Below are 25,131 nucleotides of genomic sequence, written 5' to 3'. Positions count from 1 at the left end.
GGCATCTGATAGTTGAGATGACAAGACAAACATCTCTGAGGGACTTTAGACAAAAGTTTAGCTGATGCACAGTGATGCCAGACTGGGTGTGGTTGAGGGAGTGGAAGTTCAAGAATATTTCAGCTGTTTATTTCAATCCTATCTCGGTCCATATTCTTGAATCTAATCAACAGAAGAGACACTTTTCTTTTTTCTTTTTTTTTTTTAATAGTGCCATCATTCTTTACCTTCCACAGTCAAGGTGATGTCACACTGTGCATCTCCAGTGTCACAGGTGTACACTCCTGAGTCCTCAGGCACCAGGTTGTGGATACGAAGCTGGTGGAATGCTCCGTTGTTCTTCAGGTCATACTTAAGACCCGCTTGGATGGCCGTGTTGTTTTTGACCCAGGTGACTGTGGCTTTAGCGTCAGAGATGGTGCAGGCCAGAGTGACAGTTTCGCCCTCTACTGCCACAGTGTTGTGTGGCTTCTCTAGTATTAGCACTGTAAATATGGGAAACCCGAAACTATATTTAATACTGGTAGCATTTATATGCAGATTTTCCTTTTCCCATTCTTTACATCCCTGGCATTAATACTTTCAAAGCTGTGAACTAAATAAATGGATGCATGCAGGGACTATTATATGCTGCCACAAATTTTACAGCATAGTGAATAAACACCTGACAGTTATATCAGAAATATAAAGCCACTTTAGGTTTGTAAAAAAAAAGCAAACAAACTAACCTATAAAACTGTAACATTTAATAAATTACTTGTTTAAAGCAATGCATCTGCAAGAAATACTTAACATTTTCAGTTTTAAGTAGTTTATCTCCTTAAGTTACAATATTTGTGTTAGCATTTCTTTATAAATAATCGTGCCAGCTTATTTCCATTTGCCAAGACAAAGCTGTTTGGTGGTGGATAGAGATGAATGTGAGCAGTAAAACTCTAGTGACCGTGTCATCTCCTTTACCTTTGGGTTTCTCCTCCACCAGAAGACAAGCCACACTCTTCTCTTCTCCCAGCACGAAGGCAACATCCCCTGATTCATCTGTGGTCACCATCTTCAGGGTCAAACGGTGCACTCTGCCCTGGCTGCTCATTTGATTTAGATCATTATTCTGGAGGAGGTTGTCTCCAAGCCACCATTCCCCATTTGTCACGCCTGAATGTGACAACTCAACCTCAAAGACAGCATCCTGCCCAGTGGTCACAGTGATATCGCAGAGTTCTCGGATGAGGCGCACATGCTCTGAGGGTTAAGGGGATGATGCCAGGTCAGTGATCAGATCTCTTGAGCTTCCAGAAGGCATCAGTAAGAAGGTGTATCCATGGCCAAGAATCTAATTTAAATACTTACTTGCTACCTCATGCCACATCTCTGACATGTACCATTCTAATGACATCTAATAACCAAACAAACCTGAACAACCCTTCATTAAAATCAATTCACTATATCTTCAATTTGATGACTGACAAATAGTAATAAAGTAAGCCGTAAAAAAACAGAATACAAATGTGTAGCCAACATCGGATAATTAAGCAAAACTCAAACCACATGCCAACTAAGGCATCACACTTATCACTCAAAGACTGTGAAATCCAAGAGAAATAGATGCTGAGTAGAAAATCTGCTTCACTTGTTAATGGGATGGATGAATGTAAAATGAACTTCAGGAAGGGTGAAGACAAGAGGAGACAAGAGACATAGATGAGATGAAGCTGTGCTCGGTTACCTTTCACAGTCAGGGTAGCTGTACTTTTCTTGTCCCCTGTATCACAGGTATATTCTCCACTATCCTTCACATTCAGCTTGTGTATGACCAGGATGTGAGTGGTAGCTCTCTGTTCCATAGTGTACTTCTCCCCATGGGTGAGCACAATTGAGCCCTTCAGCCAGGTCACCTTGCAGTCAGGGCTGGATGTCTCGCAGGACAGGGTGGCCTTGTCTCCTTCAGTGGCTTCTTGACTTTCCAGCTCCTTTTTGAATAGTACAGGTGCGGCTGCCAGAAAGACCATTATTAATTAGGATTAATAATTTCAAGTGTTGTGGATAAACGCAGCCACCACAAAACACACTTTACTCATAAGCAACATTATTTATACTCACAATTCTACCAATTTCATACCAATAAGAAGCTTGAAACAGAGCATGAAAAGAGTCAAGGTCACTGGTTTATATATGCTCCATTTTAAAGTTTGAGGTAAAACACTGAAATACTGAATCAGAAAAAAAATCAGCAATCAAATTCATCAAGTCATATAGACAAATTATTTGGCTGTTTCAAAATACAATGGAATCTGGGGAATCATTAAATGGCCAAGTACATACATGTTTGTGTTGGTGAGCACCATAAATCAACTCAGAGGAAATGTGCTAAGATAAAATAAAATTTACTATTGAAAATCTGAAGAATAAAAATACTTTTGCTTATTTTTTGTGGGGGAATTTTTCCACTTTATTGTAGGGAGAACAATAAAGAGGTGACAGGCAATGAGGGGAGAGAGATGGGGGATGACATGCAACAAAGCTTTCCCAGCAGGACTCGAATCTGGGACGTTGTGACTACATTCGTTAGCATCTTAAACACCTAGTCCTCCAGGACCTTCACAACAATTCAAAATTTCAATTATTGAGTAATATAGCATGTTGTCAATCACTGAGTGAATTTTTATGTTGTGCATCAAGTTATTTGAATAAAGTGTACAGTCAAAAATAAGTGCAGAAAACTTACTGAAAGCAAGAATTACAAGGAAATGTATTGATCAACATGACCAATATGGAATTTGGATACTATATTTAAAGGTAAATGGGAAATGTTAGTTCAAGTTCAATGGGAAGAGGAGTGAACATGCATAAATTGTAGAAATATGACGTAAAGTGCAGATTTAATACAAATACACAAGTGGGATAGATTAATGGTAGATTAATGGATAACAAGTCAGTATAAAGTGAAAAGAGAGCATCAGGAAATCACAAGCATCCATGTTTTGGCATGCTTTCTGAAAAGATAGAAGGAAGGTGTCTCACAAGGAAGATGATGTAGACAAACGAATAGTCCAAATGTTAAGGAAGTATTTATTCTCCGTCCCGAGAAATACAATGTATTTTTTTCCCTTACCTCTGACTGTCAGAGAAGCAGTGGAAGTGTGGTTACCCACTGTGAAAGTGACTGTTCCTGAGTCAGCTGTAGTGACGCCTCTGAGTGTGAGGCTGTGTACCCGGCCCTCAGACTTGATCAGGTTCATTTCATTATTCTGTAGTGGGACATCCTGGAGTTTCCACTGGGCCAGAGGTGCCTTCTCATGAGAAACCCGACATTCAAAGCGGACATCTTCACCCTCGTATACAACGCAGCTCTCCAAGAATTTCAGTATGTTAACCTCGACCTCTGTTTGGCAAATACATTTCAGCAGAATAGTTACATATTGTGTGAAGATCTTGACAAAGATATAGTTCCAGTTGTGTAGATTGTGATCAAAGTGTGATTAAATATATAAAGATTTCTTCTGAGCTCTCATTTTGAGTAGCAAGTGAAGAAAAACAGTAAAGGGTGTGCTAATGTTGGTGAAGATAGACCACAGACAGGCAAACGTGATGAGAAAAGATGACTGATCAAGCTCAACAGAAAAGTATTTGTGTGAATAACTACAAGTGCTTTGAAAACAGTGAAGAACATTTAAATGCAGTCAAGAAGACAGCAATCAGGATCTCCAGATGAAAGGTTGATGCACTTAATGCTCAATTGTTGTAGTGATGTAGGACAAGTAAAAGACGTGACTCCAGAGGGTGCATGAAAAGGACTTAAAAGGTCTTAAATAGACAGCTCCTACCTTGCACCGTGAGGACGGCTGAAGTCCTCTGGTTGCCTGTATCACAGGAGTATTCTCCTGAGTCAGCTCCCTGCAGTTTATAGATGACAAGCTCGACTATGGTTGCTTCCTGTTTCAGGTGATACTTGCTGCTGGATGCCAGCACTCTGTCACCACACCTCCAGACAACATTGGCTCCTGGCTTTGTGGTCTCACAGCGAAGACTAGCGCTCTCCCCTTCCTGTCTTTCAAGGTTCTGCAGCAGGGTTTTGAAAAGGACAGGCTGGGCTGCAGGGGGAGGAGATGGAGGAAATCAACCAACATTAACTAAGATTAGATAAAATACAAGCTTATTTTTTATATAACTCTAATCAATGTTCAATATTTACAGTAATAAGTCTTTTAGACAATTAAGTATTTAGTAAAATAATTTGCCACGACAAAGAACAGGTTTTAGCAAGCATACCCTTCACAGCTAGTTGTGCAATGCTTTGACAGACACCAGTGTCACATGTGTAACTGCCAGCATCTTCTGGGTCTACATCATGAATTACTAGTGAAGCCAGATGTCCCGTTTGTCTAATTTCATACTTCGCACAAGGACAAAGACCAAGTTGTCCTTTCCTCCACTCCAAAGGAACACCAGGTTTAGAAAGCTCACAGTGCAGGGTTACACTTTCTGTCTCATCAGCCATTTGGCTTTCAAGCTCTTTTGTGAAAATAACTGGGGCAGCTGATGAATGAAAGGAAATAACCAGATTGTAATCTACCGTACATGTTCAAGAATGAGTGAGATTAGAAAGAATGGTTTTAGGATGAAATGAAAGACTCAAAAGAAGAAGAAGAAGACAGCATGAGACGATGACGTGGTCTCCATCCTACCATTTACTACAAGACAGGCAGAGCTTATCGTGTCCTCTAAACAGCATGAGTAGGTTCCTGTGTCTCCAGGTCTCAAAGCGAAGATCTGTAGCTCATAATTGAATCCTGTTTGTTTGATATGGTACTTTTCTCCACAACTCAGGACTTTAGTTTCCTTCTTCCACTCGACAGAGAGTCCAGGTTTAGAAAGCTCACAGTGCAAAGTGACACTAGCTCCCTCCTCAGCCTCCTGGCTCTCCAGGTCTCGAATGACTATGACTGGAAGAACTGGGAATTGAATGAATTAGACAAGGTGTTGATGTGTGTGTAACTCACAGACTTTCAAATTAGATACCAGATGAAGATTACAGCGTAAAAAGTATGCTAATTTTTCAATTTACCCAACTAAGCTTATGATTTTTTGCAAAAGTAAAAACCAAAATAGAAAATAAAACAAGCACAATGTATGGCTGCTTTATTATATACTCACACACATAGACACGCAGCAACACTGATGCAACAGGCCAATGATCCCTACTCCCATTCAAAACAAGCATTTATCAGGTCTGTCAAACAGAGCTCTTAATTATTCCAATCTGGAGACAACAACAATCCAGAATACAGCAAATCTGGAATTCCCAGGTGAAAACAAAGTGAGCAACAACAAGCCATACTGAATACACTGCATACAACAATCCACAAAGGAAACATAACAAAACTGAGGGGAATAAACAATGTGCATGTGCCACAAAAATTCTACCTTGTCCTTTCCCTTTAATATCCAGCTTTGTAGGATCTGGCTTTAGGGTGACTGCAGAAACAGCAAGCTTTTCAATCTCTGCAGATCTATATCATTTAATAAGACCTCAAATACAAAGCACAAATGCAAGAATAAGAATAAAAGTTAAGTTTACAATGAATGAAGCAAAAAAGGATGCTGCCCAACTTATAAAAAAAAACACCAACAATAATTAAATCAACCGTGAGGATTGATGGACTCCAATTAAATGCAATTGCCAAAAGGCAATTCCCAACTCCTCAGCCAACAAGAACCATTGTGCCAGACTATTGACAAAACCCTCAAGACACAAGGAAGTTATGTCACGCATAACAACCTGGACGTGTAGTATATGCTATCACAGCATGTGTTCGGGCAAAACCTCCAGCATACAAGAAACCTCCTAAAACACTCAGTGCAAACTGTGTTGTTGGAGTTTCTTACACCACTACCACATACCTTCAACTTTGGATTCCTGCTTCTCAGGTTCAACTTTGGAGGTCACTGCTGATGCGGTTGACTTATCTGCTCTAACTGAAGTTATTTGTAGACCTATAATGTAGATTTTAGTTCAACTTACACAATGTGGAAAATCTTCAGCAACAGACTGAACAAGACAACAAACCAAAAGCAATGTGCCACACACAATACCATCTTCACTTGATTTCCATTTTTCTGAACTGACAGTGCTGAAGGCTCTTCACTTGATTTTTCAGATGATACGTATTTTCATGCAATGTGCAACAAGAAAAGCAGTACCTTAAAAATCGTACAGACAGTGCCATGACCAAGAGCGTGTCCAACAAAGAAAATAGTGGCACAGTGGAAAATGGCAACCAACACCATCACATGGATGAGTACATTTCTGATTAAAATAGTGTTGAATATAGTCAGGTAATGTAAGACATTAGGTTCATACCTTCCACCGCTTCTTTGGAATCCTTAGATAGTAATGTCACAGCTGCTGGAGCATCTGGCGGCCTCACTGCTGTGATAAAACATTTAAGCCTGATTATACCTGAAACATAGTACCTACAGAGCTAGCAGCAACAAATCTCATTTTTAGAGTCTCTTCATCCAGTGAGTATTATGGCAAGTACAGATGCTATATTTCAGCAACACCTTGCATAATTATACAATGCACTTTCTTCTCTTAAACTTGTGAAGTGTAACTGTATCACATCATCAGTAACTCCAATCACTGAACTATAAATGGATCTTTTAAAAGAAATAAAAATGTAGCACAGAGCAGCACACCAATATACAGACTGAAGCCTAAGCACTAGCCTAAGCACTACAGGCAATACATCCTGCACAATACACAGTACATCTTGCAAACTGACACGTCTTGCGTAACATGGCCACTGTTGACAATTATCTACTGCTTAATTATAATAGCTGCTTACAAATCTCTTATTTGCTTGCTGTCTTTCAATAATGTCACTTCCACCAAACACCACACGAAGCACAAACATTTAACAAAAGGAATCACAGGGAACTGCTGTGTGAGGACAGTTGAAAAACATCACATAACAGCATTGGCCAGGCATTAATATACCATCCAATATAATATCATACCAGCTCTCCCTGTATTCATATGACATTCTGTTAACCTAACTTTAAAAAACAATTTCACTTTAAATTATTTTTGTCCATTGTCCACCCCTTACAGCAGCTAAACCAAGTTACAGCCAAACATATAACATGCTTGGTACGCCATAGAAAGCAAGGAACATCAGTAGAGACAGAACACCTGCACTCATCACGGCAAAGACTAAGTCGGATGTGACAGGAGACGAAGAAGCATAAGTCAATAAAGAGCTCACATCTTTGCATACCTGCTATTGGCTCTTTGGTCCCCTGCCTCTGTGTATTGTGTTTTGCAGGTACTCCAGCAGAAGTGTTTTCAACTGAAATAAAACACAACATTAACCTCAAAATCTTACAATGATGAGTTCTGTGACCAGAAGACAATATCCAACCAGGGACGGTAAAGCACACATAAACACAAATGACCCAGTACACCCAATGTACTGTCACCTGTTTACAACTTGATACTGACAATGTCTTGATGTTAGATTAAATGCTAATGTGAGAACGGAAAGCAATAAAAAACAATAAAGGTACAAGAAAAAACAACTCAAACCTCTCACAGACCTTTCAATAATCCAACACACTGCAACAACACAACACAGTACTGCCAACGTGCCATAAACATATAGCATCAAAATGTAAACACAGAAATGGAGTAAACAAAGCATTAAAACAACTAGAAAATTCAGTATTTGCCACACAAGGGCTAACGATAAAACAAAAGTCACCTTCTTTATATATTTTACACATTCATCAGGTAACATACACAAACAGTAAAGCCAAACTGAGCTGCCTACTCTCTCCATATTTTCCATTTTTTTCTACAAACCTGAAATTACATCTGGAACAAAACAAATGACGACCATGCTTACAGTATTGACAGATGTCACAGTATCGGAAAAAAGCCATGCAAACGTGTCTCATTACCTTCATCTCCCACGTCAAGCTCTCGTGAATCTCTCTGAATCTCCTGTACAAGGAGCTGCTGTTGAGGAGTCTGTCCAGTAATTGGCAGTGTCACAGCTATTAAATTGAACACAACATTCGGCCCACAATTTGAATTTGCCTTCAGACAGCACTAGCTCCATACCAATAAGTCAGCCTCCATGCAACAAAGTAACCCAGAGACCACAGAAATTCAAAGATGCTAAGATTGAAATGTTATTTTTTTTCTTCTTCACAATAGTAACACGCACCCCTAAAATTATGTAGATCATGACATTGAACTGGTGAATTAAAAAAGCCACATTTACCAGCAGGCAGATGAAATAGCGTAGGTTAGTTCAGAAATATAAAGGTTGAGTTAAACCATATTTAGCCTTAAAGTAATTCATTGAAACAACAAGATACAATGTAAGTCAATTCATGACCCAGGCAATATATGACAAAAGAATGATGCATTGCACTGAACAATTACAAATGCACATGGGTGAAATAACCAAGCAAAGCCAAGAATCTTCAGAGAATTACCATCTACTGTCTCATATATCTCTTGCTTCTTGTGCTCGTCTTTAGCAGCTGTGAACGGAGCTTCAGGGGTCTTGGCTGAAATACAAGTATGATATTGACATAGAAATGCTGCATGAAGTACAATGGCAGCAACCAGTGACATTGCCAGACCTACAGTATTTAATTTGGACACCTGAGCACAGCCTGTATAACTGCCACAAATTCAAAAGACGTTCAGTTTTCCCAAACCACGCAAATATAATATAAAGGACAATGAATCATGCAAGTTAACTATGCACAAGTAAACTCCAGCCAACAACAGGTATCATTCTCTCAAACCATTAACGTGCTACCAGCACAATTATCACAAATACAAGGGTCCTTATTTCTTCTTTCTGTTTTCGAATGAGCTGGTTATGCCACATTTACTGCAATACAACACTGAGGAAAAAAAGCCACATAAAAACGGCAAAACACAATCCTGCTAAGACAGAAGGAACATCTGACACAGCAGAGGCACACAAAACTGCAACCTAAAAAAATATGGTAAACTAGAAAGAAATAATGTGGCAAAGAATATATTTATCATAACCTATATAGGCAAAAAGGTACAGGCCCAATTTAAGGGCAGGCTGCACATGGCAACACACAGGCCATTATCAAGATTGACAGAGCACTTCAAGCTGAAAGTCAAGCCAGCACATCGCCATCTTCCTTCCATACCTTCCATTGTTTCTTTGGTCTCCTGCCTCTTAGATTCCAGTTTAGTACATGAAGGAGGAGCTGACAGCTTCACAGCTGAGAGGAAACAATTTGAATTCAGAATGCTTTAACATACTTGATCATCTTGAGTACTTTACCGTCACAATTAAAAACTAAATATCACCTGACAAAATGGCTCACAACTTGTAAATTAAAACAATTTCAGGAATCAGCAAGCACTATAAAACACAGTTGATAACTACAATACAACATGAACTAAGATATGTTGGCTTAAATAGACAAGAACAGTTTATAGACCAGCATACACACATGGTCAACACTACTACCAATAAAAACAGAAGACACAAAACAACTGCAACAAGCACGGTCTGCTAACAGACTGTGATGTGAAAAAAGGGGACTCTGCTTTGGTATTGTAGTCAGTTTTGGCTGCATCATTCTTTAGTTTGTTTTGTAATCTCAAATGCACAGTAAGAAAAAGAAAAAGTGGAAGAAGTGATGAAAAATCTTCCAAATAAAAATTCAAACTCTGATCTCAGCACAGAACACACAAAGCTCTCCAGGCAAAGACATCCAACCAATTGATCCACCACATACAATGTGAAGGGAACATCTGATGAATCTGATGTAAGACACCCACAACAAATGCTGATATATTGTATGCCAGCAAACAGAAACAAGAAAAAAAGAGACTGCGAACAAAAATTTCCTAGCAAAAGCAAGTGCTTAAAAACAAGACAAAATCAAAGTGTAACACAAATATTCCTACTATCAATTCAACATCAATGTTTAGTAAGTAGTCTATAATTAAATCTGAACAATACATCTTTTTCTAATTTACAAAGACACATATCCATACACTGTAGAAGTTTGCATCACAAATCATCATCACTCACACTTGGTCCAGTTGCCTTCGACCGTGCCCGAGCATGATTGTCCCCCCTCCCTACTCCCCCGCTGGCCTGCAATCACACTGGAATAAAACATTCAGGGCCAGAGCACGCTTACGTCATAACATTGTGGTACTCGCCGACTACAATTCCTGTTCATCTGTAAGGTAAGAACCAGATCCGGGCACGTTTAGCGATCACACTGATGCATACCGTGCCCGTGTCCAACCGAACCGTGCCCTGGCCCACCTCTTTCAAGCGGGCCCGGGCACGGATTAGCGCAACAAACCAGACTTTGGGGTCAAACGTCCTTGGGCACGGTTTAACTGGGCCAAGTGTTGTACTTAAAAACAAGACAAAATCAAAGTGTAACACAAATATTCCTCCTATCAATTCAACATCAATGTTTAGTAAGTAGTCGTAGTATGATTAAATCTGAACAATCCATCTTTTTCTAATTTACAAAGACACATATCCATACACTGTAGAAGTTTGCATCACAAATCATCCTACCCTTAATGTTGAGGCTGGCTGTGGTCTTCTGGTCTCCACACACACAGCTGTAGTCTCCACTGTCTTCTGGCACCACTTTGTTGATCAGGAGTTCATTCACAGAGGCCTTCTGCTTCATCTGGTACTTTCCTCCAGACTTCAGAACCTGTGTTCCCTTCTTCCACTCAACAGGGACTCCAGGTTTAGAGAGCTCACAATGCAGAGTAACACTTGCTCCCTCCTCAGCCTCCTGGCTCTCCAGCTTCTGTTTGAACGTCACTGGTTGGGCTGAGCATTTATTAGTTGGTTAGCAGTCAGTGGCATGCCATGACATAAAATATAAAAATCCATATAAAAAAAACACAGAACATAAAAAAAGAACGCTGACAACTTGCAATCCTTTATGATATGCAGACCCCAAAACAAACAGGTATAAATATGTACATATAATGTACAATTGTTTTATAATGTTACTCAAACCGACTCTTTAAAAATCCTCTTCCTACCCTTAATGTTGAGGCTGGCTGTGGTCTTCTGGTCTCCACACACACAGCTGTAGTCTCCACTGTCTTCTGGCACCACTTTGTTGATCAGGAGTTCATTCACAGAGGCCTTCTGCTTCATCTGGTACTTTCCTCCAGACTTCAGGACCTGTGTTCCCTTCTTCCACTCTACAGCGACTCCAGGTTTAGAGAGCTCACAATGCAGAGTAACACTTGCTCCCTCCTCAGCCTCCTGGCTCTCCAGCTTCTGTATGTAGGTCGGCGGTAATGCTGTACAACCAAGTTTTCATTACTTGTCAAAATCAAGGTGAAATGAATAGTCTAACAAATATTTTAACAAAACACGACAGAGGCAACAGAAGTGGACCTTCGTTTGGGAAATACAACATGTACACTTGTTTTATGTAAATATAAAACATTGCCAAAAAAGACTTCATGAATCCATACCATTGACTTTCACAGTTGCAGATGTCTTCTGGTCCACGCACATGCAAGAATACTCTCCACTATCTTCAACCTCCAAATTCTTAATCTTAAGCTCACAAGAGGTTTCCTCTAGCTTCATCTGATACTTCTCTCCAGCTTTGAGAATTTCAGTGCCTTTCTTCCACTGAACGCCGTCTGCAGGTTTCGATAACTTGCAGCAAAGTGTCACAGTCTCCCCTTGCTTTTTCTCCTGGTTCTCGAGCTTCTCTTTAAAACTGGCAGGCAGGGCTAAAATAAAATGAACAATGACTTGATTATATAAAACAGGGTGTTGCATTTTGTTGGGTTGTGATGGAGGATGGAAAAAAGATTAGAGGCGAAGATGATGTATGAGTTGTGCTCCAGTTGTCGAAAATTAGTCTTTGGAACCAAAACATCAATCCAACAGTTGGGTCGATGTACCTTTTGATGAAGTTTTATCTACAACAGTGCACTTTATCTCAAAACAAAAACAAACTCCCTTATTACAGTACAACACAATGTAATCCTTTTTCAAATGCCGAAGAAAGGAAACATTCCTTTTTGCAGTGCGCAGTCCTTGCATAACAAGACAATGCATTTAGGAACAGGTCACTTTAAAACATTTGCACATGCTGGGGGATGTCATTCACAATGTGTGGATGTGCAAACAGTCTTATACAAACCCCTAGACAAAGAGAATGTTATAATGCTGAACATGAGAGCAAAGCAGATCTTTCAGTAAATATACTCACAATGCAAAATACTCAAAACTAATTTCTATTAGGAAAATACAGACAATTTAGTGACAATTTAACCTAATCTATGGTACTTTTGACAAATCTAAACTGTGGGTATATTTGTACGTGACTGTGCGCGGTGTCAGTTATCTTTGGCGACAAGGGAAGTGTATACTTCCTGATCCCCAGCAACCACAGAGTTCGTCCCCGAGTCTCTGGGAGTTAGCTCTTTTACAGTAAGGGTGTACTCACACTTGGTCCAGTTGCCTTCGTCCGTGCCCGAGCATGATTGTCCCCCCTCCCTACTCCCCCGCTGGCCTGCACTCACACTGGAATAAAACATTCAGGGCCAGAGCACGCTTACGTCATAACACTGCGGTACTCGCCGACTACAATTCCTGTTCATCTGTAAAGTAAGAACCAGACCCGTGCACGTTTAGCGATCACACTGATGCATACCGTCCCCGTGTCCAACCAAACCGTGCCCTGGCCCACCTCTTTCAAGCGGACCCGGGCACAGATTAGCGCGAACCAGACTTTGGGTTCAAACGTCCTGGGGCACGGTTTAACTGGGCCAAGTGTGAGAACGCCCTTAGACAGTGGAAACCCCCCTCTAGAATGTGAATATCATTGGCTGCAGCGGGGTATGATCTAAGCTCCACTGTACATGAGGCAGATCAGTAGGAAAGACACGACAAACAAATGTAGCAGATTCCCCTGCAAAACAATAAGCATCCTGTGGTTTTTTTCCACTATAACCACCAACTGGCCTTTAAAGCGAAACCAAACCAAACTATGAGAAAAGTCAACTTGGCATTCATTTCATTGACCTAAAAAAACTCGCCAAATATATTAACAGTGGAATTGTCATGGAAAATGACTCTTCAAACTGAATTCATAAAAGTAATCAGCTCTGCAAGACAGAAACTTAACCCAAATTTGTAAAATGACATACTTGAGTTCTTACCATTGACTGTCACCTTTGCCATGCTCTTGGCAGTGCCCACGTCACAAGTGTAGATATCAGTGTCTTTCTCCTCCAGGTGTTTGATGGTGAGAGTTAGGACCCCCTCCTTCTGGGACATCTCATATCGACCTCCAGCCTTGAGCTCTGTGTGACCCTTAAGCCATATCACAGTGGATGGGGTTTGTGCAGTCTGACATTGCAAGGCCACAGAGCTCTTCTCCTCAGCTTGGCTGTCAATAAGCGCTTTAGTAAATTGATGGATTGGCTCTGTATAAAAAGAAAAGAAAGTATGACATTGTATGATTAATCTATGGATTCAGAAAATAATATTATCTCAGAACCCTATGATTCTACATTTAGTAAATAAATGAATAGCTTTTTTAGAAGGTAAATATGGAATTTTCTTACCCTTGATTTCCAGCTTTGCTTTAGTGGTTGCACCTCCAACAACTTCACAACTGTACTCTCCGGAGTCTTGAGCAGAGACATTATGGATGGTCAGCTTCATGACTTTGTCCTCTTGGCTAATGCCATACTTGTGGCTCTTTTTGATGGCTTTGCCTTCCTTGGCCCACTTTACAGTGGAACTGGCCTGTGTTACCTCACAGGTAAATACAGCATCTTCATCTTGAACAGCACTAACATTCTGTAGTCCTTTAGACACAGATGAAGCTTTGCCTGCAACAAGGGATGATAACATGTTTATTTTAGTACCTTCATATTTTTGTAACTCTGTCTAGGCCTATTAAATATGTAGCTTACCTTCAACTGTTAATGTCGTTTTGGAGCTCAGGTCTTTAATGTTAAAGACCACCTCTCCAGCATCAGCAGGAGTGACATCCTTAATGGTCAGCATGTACCTGCGTCCTTTACTGGTGGCTTTGAAGCGGCCTTCATTTGCAATAGTTTGGCCATTAAGAGTCCAGGAACACTCATCGGTGCTCTCACGAGATAATATGCACTCAAAGCTACAAGTCTCTCCCTCATTCACCTCAGCTGGTTTCAGCCATTTGGTAATTCCAATGCCTATCTCTAAATTTGGGACAGAGAGCATAAGTTGGTGAAGATGCAAAACAATACCATATGTATTATGGCTAACACTGTAAAACTCAAACAACAGTACCAACCTCTTACAGTGACCTTTGCTTTAGAAACCTCAGTTCCAAGATCACAACTATACTCTCCAGCATCTTCTTTGGTGATGTCCCTGATGATCAGTCCCAAAGACTTGCCTGTGTGAAGGAGCTCATACTTTGATCCAGCCTTCAAGACTTTACCTTCTTTTCTCCATATTGGAGAAACCCTGGGCTTGGACGCCTCGCATGGCAGAGTTATCATGCCTTTCTCCTCTCCAATGACATCATCTAGAGACTTGAGGAACACAACACGCTTCTCTGGAGGGGAATTGGAGGGAAAAAAAGAATGACTGAGGGATATTATGTTCTGCCTGAATAACAGTATATACACGCATGTAGCTGGGATTTCCTGCCTTAACCTGATATTCACAATAATTTATATTGTGTGAGCTTGTAAACATAGTGCATGGCAGTTCTTACCTTTAACTTTAAGTGTAACAGACTCTTTCACCTTGCGGACTTGAAAGGTGATGGTCCCTCCATCCTGAGGTGCCAAGTTCTTCAGTGTGAGCTTGTGAACCTTCTCTTCATGAGTGATGGTGTTGACTTCATTAGTGAAGAGCACCTTGTCATTTAGAAGCCACTGTGCCTCTTCATCTGCATAGTTGATTTCACATGAGAACACTGCATCGCTGTCTTCATCAACCTCTGTGTCAGCCAAGTGCTTGGTGATCTTAATGTCACGCACTGAAGAAGACAGAAGAAATACAAGTTTTAGTTTAAAGACCAATGTAGTCCACAACCATTCTAAAATAGCTGCTTTATGTGATGGTTTTAATAAGAAAATGCACAATTGCTGTATTCTGTTTGGTATTTAAAGGTCCATACTGCACCTTCAACAGTAAGTGTCCCTTTGGTCTCAGCAGGTCCGGACTGACAGCGGTACTCTCCGCTGTCTTCCTCAGTCAACCTTTGAATGGTAAGTTGAGCCCTTGTAGCATCTTGCTTAATGTTATACTTGTCTGACGCTGCCAGAGGTACCAGTCCTTTCGACCAATTAACCTCTTTGGGTGAGGCAGAGAATTTGCAGGTGAGTATGGCAGAGCTTTTCTCCTTTGCCTTCACATTTTTGATGGACTCTGCAATCTCAAGTGGACGCTCTAAATGTGAGGAACAGTATGTGATTAGACTCAACTGAATTTTGCTGGATATATTTACCAACAACAGTATCACAATGCAGTATAAACGTGATTCAACATAGTTACCTTTGACTGTGAGCTGGGCTAAAGATTTGCTCTTCCCAGCTGTAAACTGCACAGGTCCGGTCATCGCTGCTTTGGTCTTTTTGAAAGTGAGACGGTGCATAGTGCCCTCTTTCTCCATTTCAATATCAGCACTTTCCTGCACTGCAACTCCATTCAGAGTCCACAAAGGAGGTTTCACCAGTTCCATACTGATTTCAACTTCAAAAACAGCTGCAAAGGGTTCTGTGACTTCTACTGAACTAAGCTCCCGCACAATGCTGATGGACTGCTCTAAAGGGGTCGTGAAGAGAATGGTTTAGTAAGAAGTCAATCATATGATTTCATAAAATACAAATATTGCTGATTTATATACTATATATTATACTGTATTGAAAGGACCACACCAATAGTAAAGCTTTTTTTTAAGACTCAAATCAAATTGCAAATCCCATACAGCTGCACTAGTGGCAAAGCAAAGCTGATGTAATGAGGGCTCTTCTTTACAGCAGTATTGCGGGTTCTCTGTATAAAATGGGCTAGTGTTTCTAAATAACTTCAAACTAGTTCAGTTAGTCTTCTGTGAAAAAGGCCTATTCTTTGTTGATGGACTTTACTGTAATGACGTAACATATTTCCCACCAAACTTCAACCTTAGCAGAGGTCTACTCAACCAGAATGACTGAAAACACCTGTGTGGGTTACTTCACCTGCAGTAGTAATACAATTTTTTTACACACACAATTTAAAATACCAATTACTATGTTAATTAATGTGGCTTGTTCCAATGACCAAGAAATTAATCAACATAATGTTCCTGTATATTCCATTAGTCCAATACTTAATCATAGATAGACAGACAAACATTGATAAAGACAGACAGACATATGTATAGTGTAGACAGAGATACCTCATTGACTAGGAGTCTGATGGCATGTTTTGTGTAAATACTTGTACATGTATATACACAATCATACACGGCCATATACGTAAATGCCCTACAATTGATAACCTGAGACTAAGCTTACACTCAACCTTTGTCATCTTCCATCATGTTACCTTCCACAAGTAGTTTACAGGATGTCTTGTCATCAGTGCCGTCACAGGTATAGGTGTCTTCGTCCCCAGAGCCCACATCGTTGATGGTGAGTTTTCGGTACACATCTTCACTTTTGATCTCATATTTCTTGCCGTGTTGGATCTCCATCTTGTTCTTGTACCACTTCACATTTGCACTGGCACGTGACACTTGGCATTCAAGATGACCACGATGCTTATACATCGCTATCTTATCCCTGAGTCTCTTCACAAACCTGACAGGCAGCTCTACAGTAACAATAATACTGAATCAATGAAAACTATCACATATGCCAAAAAAGGAAGATTTAAGGCTATTAATGCCAAGGCCTTGCCAAAGCCATTGCCTAAGCACACTACAGGCAATGTTCACAATTGATTTATGTTATATCAAAAGCAAATGGAGCTAATAAGTAATGAAACATCAATGCTTTTGATGCACCGTCATGTTCGTCGTTTTCTTTTGCAAAAGCTAAAGCAGACAGCAAGAATCTTGTTATGACACTACAGTAAATGGAAATTACTGTGTGCCAGTTATTCTTGTTAATATATCAGGTGCTGTTTGATTTCAAACAGCGAGACGCTGACATAGAAACTAGGAAACATGTCCATGTTGATGCAAATTAGAGCAACTTATGGTCAACTGAGAGAGAGAAGTTTTTCTTTGTTTCTCATACTCCTGGAGATGTCCAATCATCAATGACCCTAAAATCACTGGACCAATGATGTGTTCTCTACAGATAGACCATTGAACAGACCTACATTCAATCAAGACAGAAAGCTATGACAAAACCCCTTGAAAATAATCCTAAACATCAGCTGTAAGACACCATAAAAGTTGTGTTTCCTTTTGCCATCAGGCCTCAATGAGGCATAACAATGTAAATGCAAGTTGCAACTGGATTTTCTATCTCACCATTATTGTCAGAATATGTTTACTCTTTCAGCAAGACAACATTTCATCTAACTTTTACATTTGGCTCACTAAACCAGTTGAAATGTTGAGGTCAATTTAAGAAATTATTCAGGAACTTTTAGTTTGCATGCAAACGTCTGTATAGCATAATATGTTTACAGTAGCCTAATTGTTTCTTATTTAGAGGAAAATACAGTTTTAAATGTGCAGAGGTGAATAGAAATAATCAATTTGCAACTACATCTGAACATTGTAACATGGGTTAGCTTATCCATGCAGCAATATACAGTATTCACTGTTGAGATTAGATTTCAGCACATAACAGACTCATTTACCTTTCACTTTAAGTTTTGCAGTTGATGAGGCCTTGTCAGCTGTGAATTTAATCTCACCCATATCTCCTGGGGTGACAGACCTAAACAGCAGTACATAGGTTCTGCCTGGAATAAGAAATTGACAGCTTGTAGCAAATCATTACTTAGGAAAATCCTATAAAAACGCATAAATTGGTGTATACATTAGTGTACTGCTTTCTTGAGACCTTACCCTCTTGTCTCATCTTGATGTTGTCACTGACTTTGAGTTTGGTACTTCCTTTATACCACTGGCAGTCCACTTCATCATGTGAGATTTCACAGACAAATGCAGCACTCTCCTTCTCCATCACTTCCACATCCTCCAGCTTCTTAACAATCTTAATATCTCTGGCTGCAGGGAAAAATATTTTAAAAGATGTTTCTATATATTGTAAATTGTTATACTATATCCTAAGTAATGGCACCTGACTGATTTGTGGGCTTCATGACATGAATAATAATTACCAACAACGGTGAGCTTGGCAGAGGTATTATCATCAGTAGTGCGACAGATATAAGTGCCTGCATCTTCAGGTGTGCATTTGTTGATGACCAAAGTGCGCTTTCGGCCCAAGGAATGGATGCCAAAGTTCTTCCCTGGTTTCAGTTCCACATCATCCTGCAGATTAATCATATGTTTTAAATGTTACATATGTACTATACACTTTTAAATTCATATTAGTCACTCTGAAGAATTTATCACCTTGAACCATTTAACATCTGCATTGGTTCTGGACACTTCACATTCAAAAGTAACCTTCTCCTTCTCAGGAACACTGTTATCCATAATTGGCTTGGATATCATAGAAGGAGGTTCTGTAGAAACAACACATGTTGGTCAAAAAGTGACGTAATGATGACTCGTGGCAGAATGGGTGCTGTACAAAAAGACCCTAGTGACCAATTAGGTGACACATTGCTACACTGCAAGCCTTAGTGCTCAATTCTGAATTATTGCTTAGATCAATTTTTTTTGTTTGTTTGGCTGTTCACATTATTTTTTTTAAAGTGACCCATATTAGATTCCAGTGTGACCTGGTCACAGTCCTGAACTGACCCGTATGTGCAAATAACAAACAACAATAACAAAAAGACGTCACATGCAGCAGCAGCATGCTGTTGTATGGAAGAAAACATGGAGGTCACTGGCCATTTGGGCCACTTTTAGCCACTTTTTAGTGTGTACATAGTTTAACAGGAAGCATCCCTTACCTGTAACAATCAGTTTGCCAGAAGTATGCACTCCTTCTGCTTGGAAGGCAATAGTTCCTGCATCCTCCCTCTTGAGAATGGACAACGTTAAGGTGTGTTTCTTTCCCAGGGCTGTGATACGGCAGTTCGCCCCTGACTTTAACTTGGCCCCATCCCTGGTCCAGGAGCCTTCAACATCAGCCTGGCTGAGTTCTACCTCAAGAGTTACCGTCTCTGTTTCATGTGCCTTGGTTTCTGTTAGACCGTTTATTACCTGGATCTTCTTCACTGAAGGGAGGAGGAGAAAATGTTTGAGTGTTAAAATGGAAGCAAGGTTTCCTAGCTTGAAACTCAAAATGTATATCCAAACACACATGAAATTACATTGTCTTTTTTTATATGTACTTAAACAATGTTTGTTTTTTTTATGTGATTGTGGATCAGTCTTACTCTCCACATTGAGTTTGGCCTGGGTTTTGTCATCCAGAGATTCACAGGAGTAGATGCCCCGGTCAGCATGAGTCACACTCTTTAAGACCAGAGCCTGCTTAGCTCCGTCTACCCGAATCTCCATGTTTCCTACAGGCTGCAGCACTATGCTGTTCTTCATCCACCTCACTTCTTCAGATGGCTTACTGAGCTCCACCTCCAGCTTCACTTCACTCTGCTCCTCCACTGTCAGGTTTTCTAGCTTTTTCTTAAATGTCACAGGTTCATCTAATTGGGGCGCAAATACATGATGAATTTAATGAGGATTAGATTACGTAACACCCTTGAAAATGATATTTTAACAAACATGTTCTTACGCTGCACTTGTAGGGTAGCTTTGCAGCTTTTGCCTTCTGCATCAACACTTATCTCTCCAGCATCTTTTTGGGTAACAGAGGTGATGGTGAGTGAGTAACTGCTGCCACCATGCTCAATCTTATACTTGGGCCCAGCAGTCACGGGTAGATTGTTGTGGAACCATCTAACATTGACTTCCGCTGGGTTGACACCGCACTTGAAAATGGCGTCTTTTCCCTCCATTGCAGCCACATTGTTCAGTTTGGTAGTTAGCCTCACCAGTCTGGGTGCTAATAAGAACACGCAGCATCAAATGAAGCAGTCTGATATGAAAGAAAAAGTTTCTATTCTGAAACACTGAATGTTTGAGTTAAATGAAATAATGAATTACCTTTTGAGGTGACTTTAGCAGAGGTCTTGTCATTTCTACATTCACAGCTGTATTCTCCTTCATCTTTTTTAGTCATGTCCGTCACAGTGAGAACCCGCTTAGCACCATCTGTCCTGACACAGTGCCTGCCTCCAGGTTTGATCTCACGGCCATCATGCTGCCAGACAACATCCCCTAAAGCTTGATTTAGTTCACACATCAAGCTAAGTGTACCTTCCAACTCAACTGTAGTAGGTTTCAAAGGGACAACAAACTTCAAAGCTGAATCTGAAATGAAAACATGAGAGATGGACATAAAATCAAAACCTGGCATCTGAAGAGGTCTATACAGCAATTATCAGATTGTTAGAAACATTTCTATAACTTGCCTTTAACTTGAACTTTGAACTCCAGTTTGTCATCAGCAGTTTGACAGGAGTATGTTCCACTGTCTTTGGAATCGGTAGATTTTACTATCAGGGTACGAGAAAGGCCATCTTTTTTCATTTCATACTTGCTGCCCTCCTTGAGCTCCACACCATCTCTAAACCACTTCACACTACCACTCTCGGTGGTCAGCTCGGTGGTCAAAACAACTTTTTCACTTGCTTGAACAATACATGTGTCCTTGACAAGTTTATTCTGGAACTTGACAGCTGCATCTAAAGATAAGTAAGAGCTTATTTTTTAGTGACTTGTGCTGAGAATTATTAATCTTGGCAAAATAAATGATATTTTTAATGTATTTTACCTGTCATCTGCAGCTTAAATACCAGCTTTTCGGTTCCAGCCTCACATGTGTATTCTCCAGCATCTTTTTTCTCCATTTTTTCTATCACCAGCTCACGATTCTTGCCCTTTGACTCCATGTGGACTGCTTTGCTGAAAGTCAGCAGCTTGCCATCCTTGTACCATTTCACCTCTGTCTTGGAATCAGAAACCTCACAGCTCAGAGTGGCTTTCTGGGAGAGAATGGCTTTCACCTCCTTCTGGACTGACTCCTTGTTAGAGAAGCCAGCTGGGGCTTCTGCAGAGCAAATGAAAATGTTGATGTTGACAAACAACATATCAGCCAACCCCCAAATACATAGCACAGCCAAAACCTTTCAGTCATAATGGACATACTTATTGATTGAACGCAAACAGAAAAACACAATCGCAACAAAAATATCACATTTGCATACTCTTGGAAATACTGGCGACATCTTAATCCTCCTACCTGCCACATGCATCTTAAAAGATAACTTCTCAGTCCCAGCCTCACAGATGTATTCTCCAGCATCCTTCTTGTCCACACTGTCGATCACCAGCTGACGACTCTTGCCTTTTGACTCTACATGGATCGTCTTACTGGAAGTCAGCAGTTTGCCATCCTTGTACCATTTTACCTCTGTCTTGGTATCAGCTACCTCACAGCTCAGAGTGGCCTTCTGGGAGAAAGTGGCTTTCACCTCCCTCTGGACTGATTCCATGTTGGAGAAGACTGACTTGGGTTGGATCTCTGCAAAAGTAATAATGGAGAATGTCATGGCATTTCCGCCTTTTACTTTAGTACAACTCATTAAAACATTGCGAAACTACTGTCAGGATGATACAAGCCAAACTATAACCAGGACAATTGTGTTTTACATCAACACATCGACAGAGATGAAATAAATATGCAGCCAAGACCAGCCAACTATATTGTGTAGCTACAAAAATAAAACAAAAGAATCACAAAGAGCAACGCAAATATCTGTGATACCAACATACTGCAACATACACAAGTCAACCCAGAACAGTAGTTAAGCATAACAAAAAATGAAAAGCCTCCACTGTAGCCGTTTTTGGTCTACGTCACTTCACAAACTTAAACAAAATATGCACTAATCATTTATACTACGCCCTTGATTCCTCATACCTGTGACATGTACTTTAAATGCCAGTTTTTCAGTTCCGACTTCACAGATGTATTCTCCTGCATCTTTCTTCTCTACGCTGTCAATCACCAGTTGACGAATCTTGCCCTTTGATTCCATGTGAACTGCTCTGCTGGGACTCAGCAGTTTGCCATCCTTGTACCATTTTACCTCTGTCCTGTTATCAATTACCTCACAGCTCAGGATGGCTTTCTGGGAGAGAGTAGATTTCACATCCCTCTGGACAGACTCTTTGTTGAGGAAAGTGGATTTAGTCTGGACTTCTGTAGAAGTACCTGCAAAAGAGTGTGGTGGCAGTACAATTATCTATATAAAAAAGGACTAGACTCTTTAAACCACAGCACACACATCACTTTGGATTTACTGGACAAATGCAACCAAACCTTACATAAGCAATGCACAGAGCAATAAGCTCTATTAAAACACATACAATTAATAGAGACACAACATTGCACTTTGTATTCGTAAAGCAAAAGCAAATTGGACATTTGCAAGTTGCCACAGAGGCACAATGAATATATAAAAAAAATAATTAATTGAGAAAGAAAAAGACCAAATCTGTGACCAGGAACTGACAAACAACAAAGCCACAAGACACCAGTGCTGCCTCAGCAAACAAATGCTACAAGAAATCAAAGCATGACACTCAGTAGTGCATACATTCTTTCTATATAAAAAAGCTCAAATAATGACTTAGTATTTGAAGATTTGTAATTTTCATGTTTATTACAATGCAATTTAGATTGTATGAGGCAGTCATTAAAACTAGGTTTTACCTGAAATGTATCTAGACTTTATATTTTACACGCTATGTCCTCAAAAGATACAAACAAACATTTGGTATTTATTAAACATACTACATTCTCCTTACCTTCCACATGTATTTTAAAGACCTGCTTCTCTGTCCCAGCCTCACACATGTACTCTCCAGCATCCTTCTTGCCCACACTGTCGATCACCAGCTGACGACTTTTTGCCCTTTGACTCTGCATGGATCGGCTTACTGGAAGCTCAGCAGTTTGCCATCCTTGTACCATTTTCACCTCTGTCTTGGTATCAGATATCTCACAGCTCAGAGTGGCTTTCTGGGAGAGAGTAGATTTCACATCCCTCTGGACAGACTCTTTGTTGAGGAAAGTGGATTTAGTCTGACTTCTGTAGAAGTACCTGCAAAAGAGTGTGGTGGCAGTACAGTATCTATATAAAAAAAGGACTAGACTCTTTAAACCACAGCACACACATCACTTTGGATTTACTGGACAAATGCAACCAAACCTTACATAAGCAATGCACAGAGCAATAAGCTCTATTAAAACACATACAATTAATAGAGACACAACATTGCACTTTGTATTCGTAAAGCAAAAGCAAATTGGACATTTGCAAGTTGCCACAGAGGCACAATGAATATATAAAAAAAATAATTAATTGAGAAAGAAAAAGACCAAATCTGTGACCAGGAACTGACAAACAACAAAGCCACAAGACACCAGTGCTGCCTCAGCAAACAAATGCTACAAGAAATCAAAGCATGACACTCAGTAGTGCATACATTCTTTCTATATAAAAAAGCTCAAATAATGACTTAGTATTTGAAGATTTGTAATTTTCATGTTTATTACAATGCAATTTAGATTGTATGAGGCAGTCATTAAAACTAGGTTTTACCTGAAATGTATCTAGACTTTATATTTTACACGCTATGTCCTCAAAAGATACAAACAAACATTTGGTATTTATTAAACATACTACATTCTCCTTACCTTCCACATGTATTTTAAAGACCTGCTTCTCTGTCCCAGCCTCACACATGTACTCTCCAGCATCCTTCTTGCCCACACTGTCGATCACCAGCTGACGACTTTTGCCCTTTGACTCTGCATGGATGGCGTTACTGGTGCCCAGCAGTTTGCCATCCTTGTACCATTTCACCTCTGTCTTGGTATCAGATATCTCCCAGCTCAGAGTGGCTTTCTGGGAGACAGTAGCTTTCACCTCCTTCTGGACAGACACCTTGCTAGAGACTGCAGACTGGACCTGTGTGTCTGTGGAAGAAACCATGAATGTGGATGATAAAAACGTTGTACTTGTTCATTGATATGTGAAAATCCGCAATACCTTTTAAGTACATCAATTAACAGAAATACTATAAGCCAGTTCAGTCCTTGGCCCTACCTGCTACCTGGAGTTTGAAGACCAGCTTCTCAGTCCCAGCCTCACAGATGTATTCTCCAATGATTCTTTCTCCACGCCTGCTCATCACCAGCTACGACTTTACCCTTGACTCTGTGTGTATTGTCTTACTGGAAGTCAGCAGTCACCAGCTGACGACTTTTGCCCTTTGACTCTGCATGGATGGCGCTACTGGTGCCCAGCAGTTTGCCATCCTTGTACCATTTCACCTCTGTCTTGGTATCAGATATCTCCCAGCTCAGAGTGGCTTTCTGGGAGACAGTAGCTTTCACCTCCTTCTGGACAGACACCTTGCTAGAGACTGCAGACTGGACCTGTGTGTCTGTGGAAGAAACCATGAATGTGGATGATAAAAACGTTGTACTTGTTCATTGATATGTGAAAATCCGCAATACCTTTTAAGTACATCAATTAACAGAAATACTATAAGCCAGTTCAGTCCTTGGCCCTACCTGCCACCTGGAGTTTGAAGACCAGCTTCTCAGTCCCAGCCTCACAGATGTATTCTCCAACATCCTTCTTCTCCACGCTGTCTATCACCAGCTGGCGACTTTTACCCTTTGACTCTGTGTGTATTGTCTTACTGGAAGTCAGCAGCTTGCCATCCTTGTACCATTTCACCTCTGTCTTGGAATCAGAAACGTCGCAGCTCAGAGTGGCCTTCTGGGAGAGAGTGGCTTTCACCTCCTTCTGGACTGATTCCTTGTTGAAGAAAGCTGACTGGACCTCTGAGGGTAACGTCAACGAGAAATACAGTGTTGTTGTT

General features: G+C 40.4%; 1 protein-coding gene across 1 annotated transcript in view; it reads right to left on the bottom strand.

The window, feature by feature from the left end:
- The window catches only part of obscnb (obscurin, cytoskeletal calmodulin and titin-interacting RhoGEF b), a 53,787-nt gene that overhangs the window by 19,037 nt on the left and 9,619 nt on the right, over positions 1 to 25,131 (bottom strand). The window contains 41 exon segments of the mRNA XM_078264324.1: positions 228 to 485; positions 961 to 1,239; positions 1,724 to 1,990; positions 3,110 to 3,379; positions 3,822 to 4,088; positions 4,267 to 4,533; positions 4,683 to 4,949; positions 7,960 to 8,055; positions 8,503 to 8,577; positions 9,205 to 9,279; positions 10,608 to 10,874; positions 11,093 to 11,359; positions 11,537 to 11,803; positions 13,241 to 13,507; positions 13,649 to 13,918; positions 14,003 to 14,272; positions 14,368 to 14,634; positions 14,797 to 15,063; positions 15,210 to 15,476; positions 15,582 to 15,851; positions 16,617 to 16,883; positions 17,886 to 17,990; positions 18,097 to 18,258; positions 18,372 to 18,525; positions 18,610 to 18,722; positions 19,119 to 19,385; positions 19,548 to 19,814; positions 19,904 to 20,173; positions 20,275 to 20,541; positions 20,643 to 20,915; positions 21,005 to 21,280; positions 21,473 to 21,754; positions 22,154 to 22,427; positions 23,033 to 23,146; positions 23,148 to 23,180; positions 23,182 to 23,211; positions 23,213 to 23,320; positions 23,925 to 24,217; positions 24,348 to 24,424; positions 24,477 to 24,687; positions 24,818 to 25,093. Of these exon segments, the coding sequence (XP_078120450.1) occupies positions 228 to 485; positions 961 to 1,239; positions 1,724 to 1,990; positions 3,110 to 3,379; positions 3,822 to 4,088; positions 4,267 to 4,533; positions 4,683 to 4,949; positions 7,960 to 8,055; positions 8,503 to 8,577; positions 9,205 to 9,279; positions 10,608 to 10,874; positions 11,093 to 11,359; positions 11,537 to 11,803; positions 13,241 to 13,507; positions 13,649 to 13,918; positions 14,003 to 14,272; positions 14,368 to 14,634; positions 14,797 to 15,063; positions 15,210 to 15,476; positions 15,582 to 15,851; positions 16,617 to 16,883; positions 17,886 to 17,990; positions 18,097 to 18,258; positions 18,372 to 18,525; positions 18,610 to 18,722; positions 19,119 to 19,385; positions 19,548 to 19,814; positions 19,904 to 20,173; positions 20,275 to 20,541; positions 20,643 to 20,915; positions 21,005 to 21,280; positions 21,473 to 21,754; positions 22,154 to 22,427; positions 23,033 to 23,146; positions 23,148 to 23,180; positions 23,182 to 23,211; positions 23,213 to 23,320; positions 23,925 to 24,217; positions 24,348 to 24,424; positions 24,477 to 24,687; positions 24,818 to 25,093 (8,919 nt within the window).

This window comes from Sander vitreus, chromosome 12 (assembly GCF_031162955.1).
Source record: "Sander vitreus isolate 19-12246 chromosome 12, sanVit1, whole genome shotgun sequence".
NCBI classification, from domain to species: domain Eukaryota; kingdom Metazoa; phylum Chordata; class Actinopteri; order Perciformes; family Percidae; genus Sander; species Sander vitreus.
Note: the sequence above shows the minus strand (reverse complement) of the source record. Positions and strands in the feature narration are given on the sequence as shown.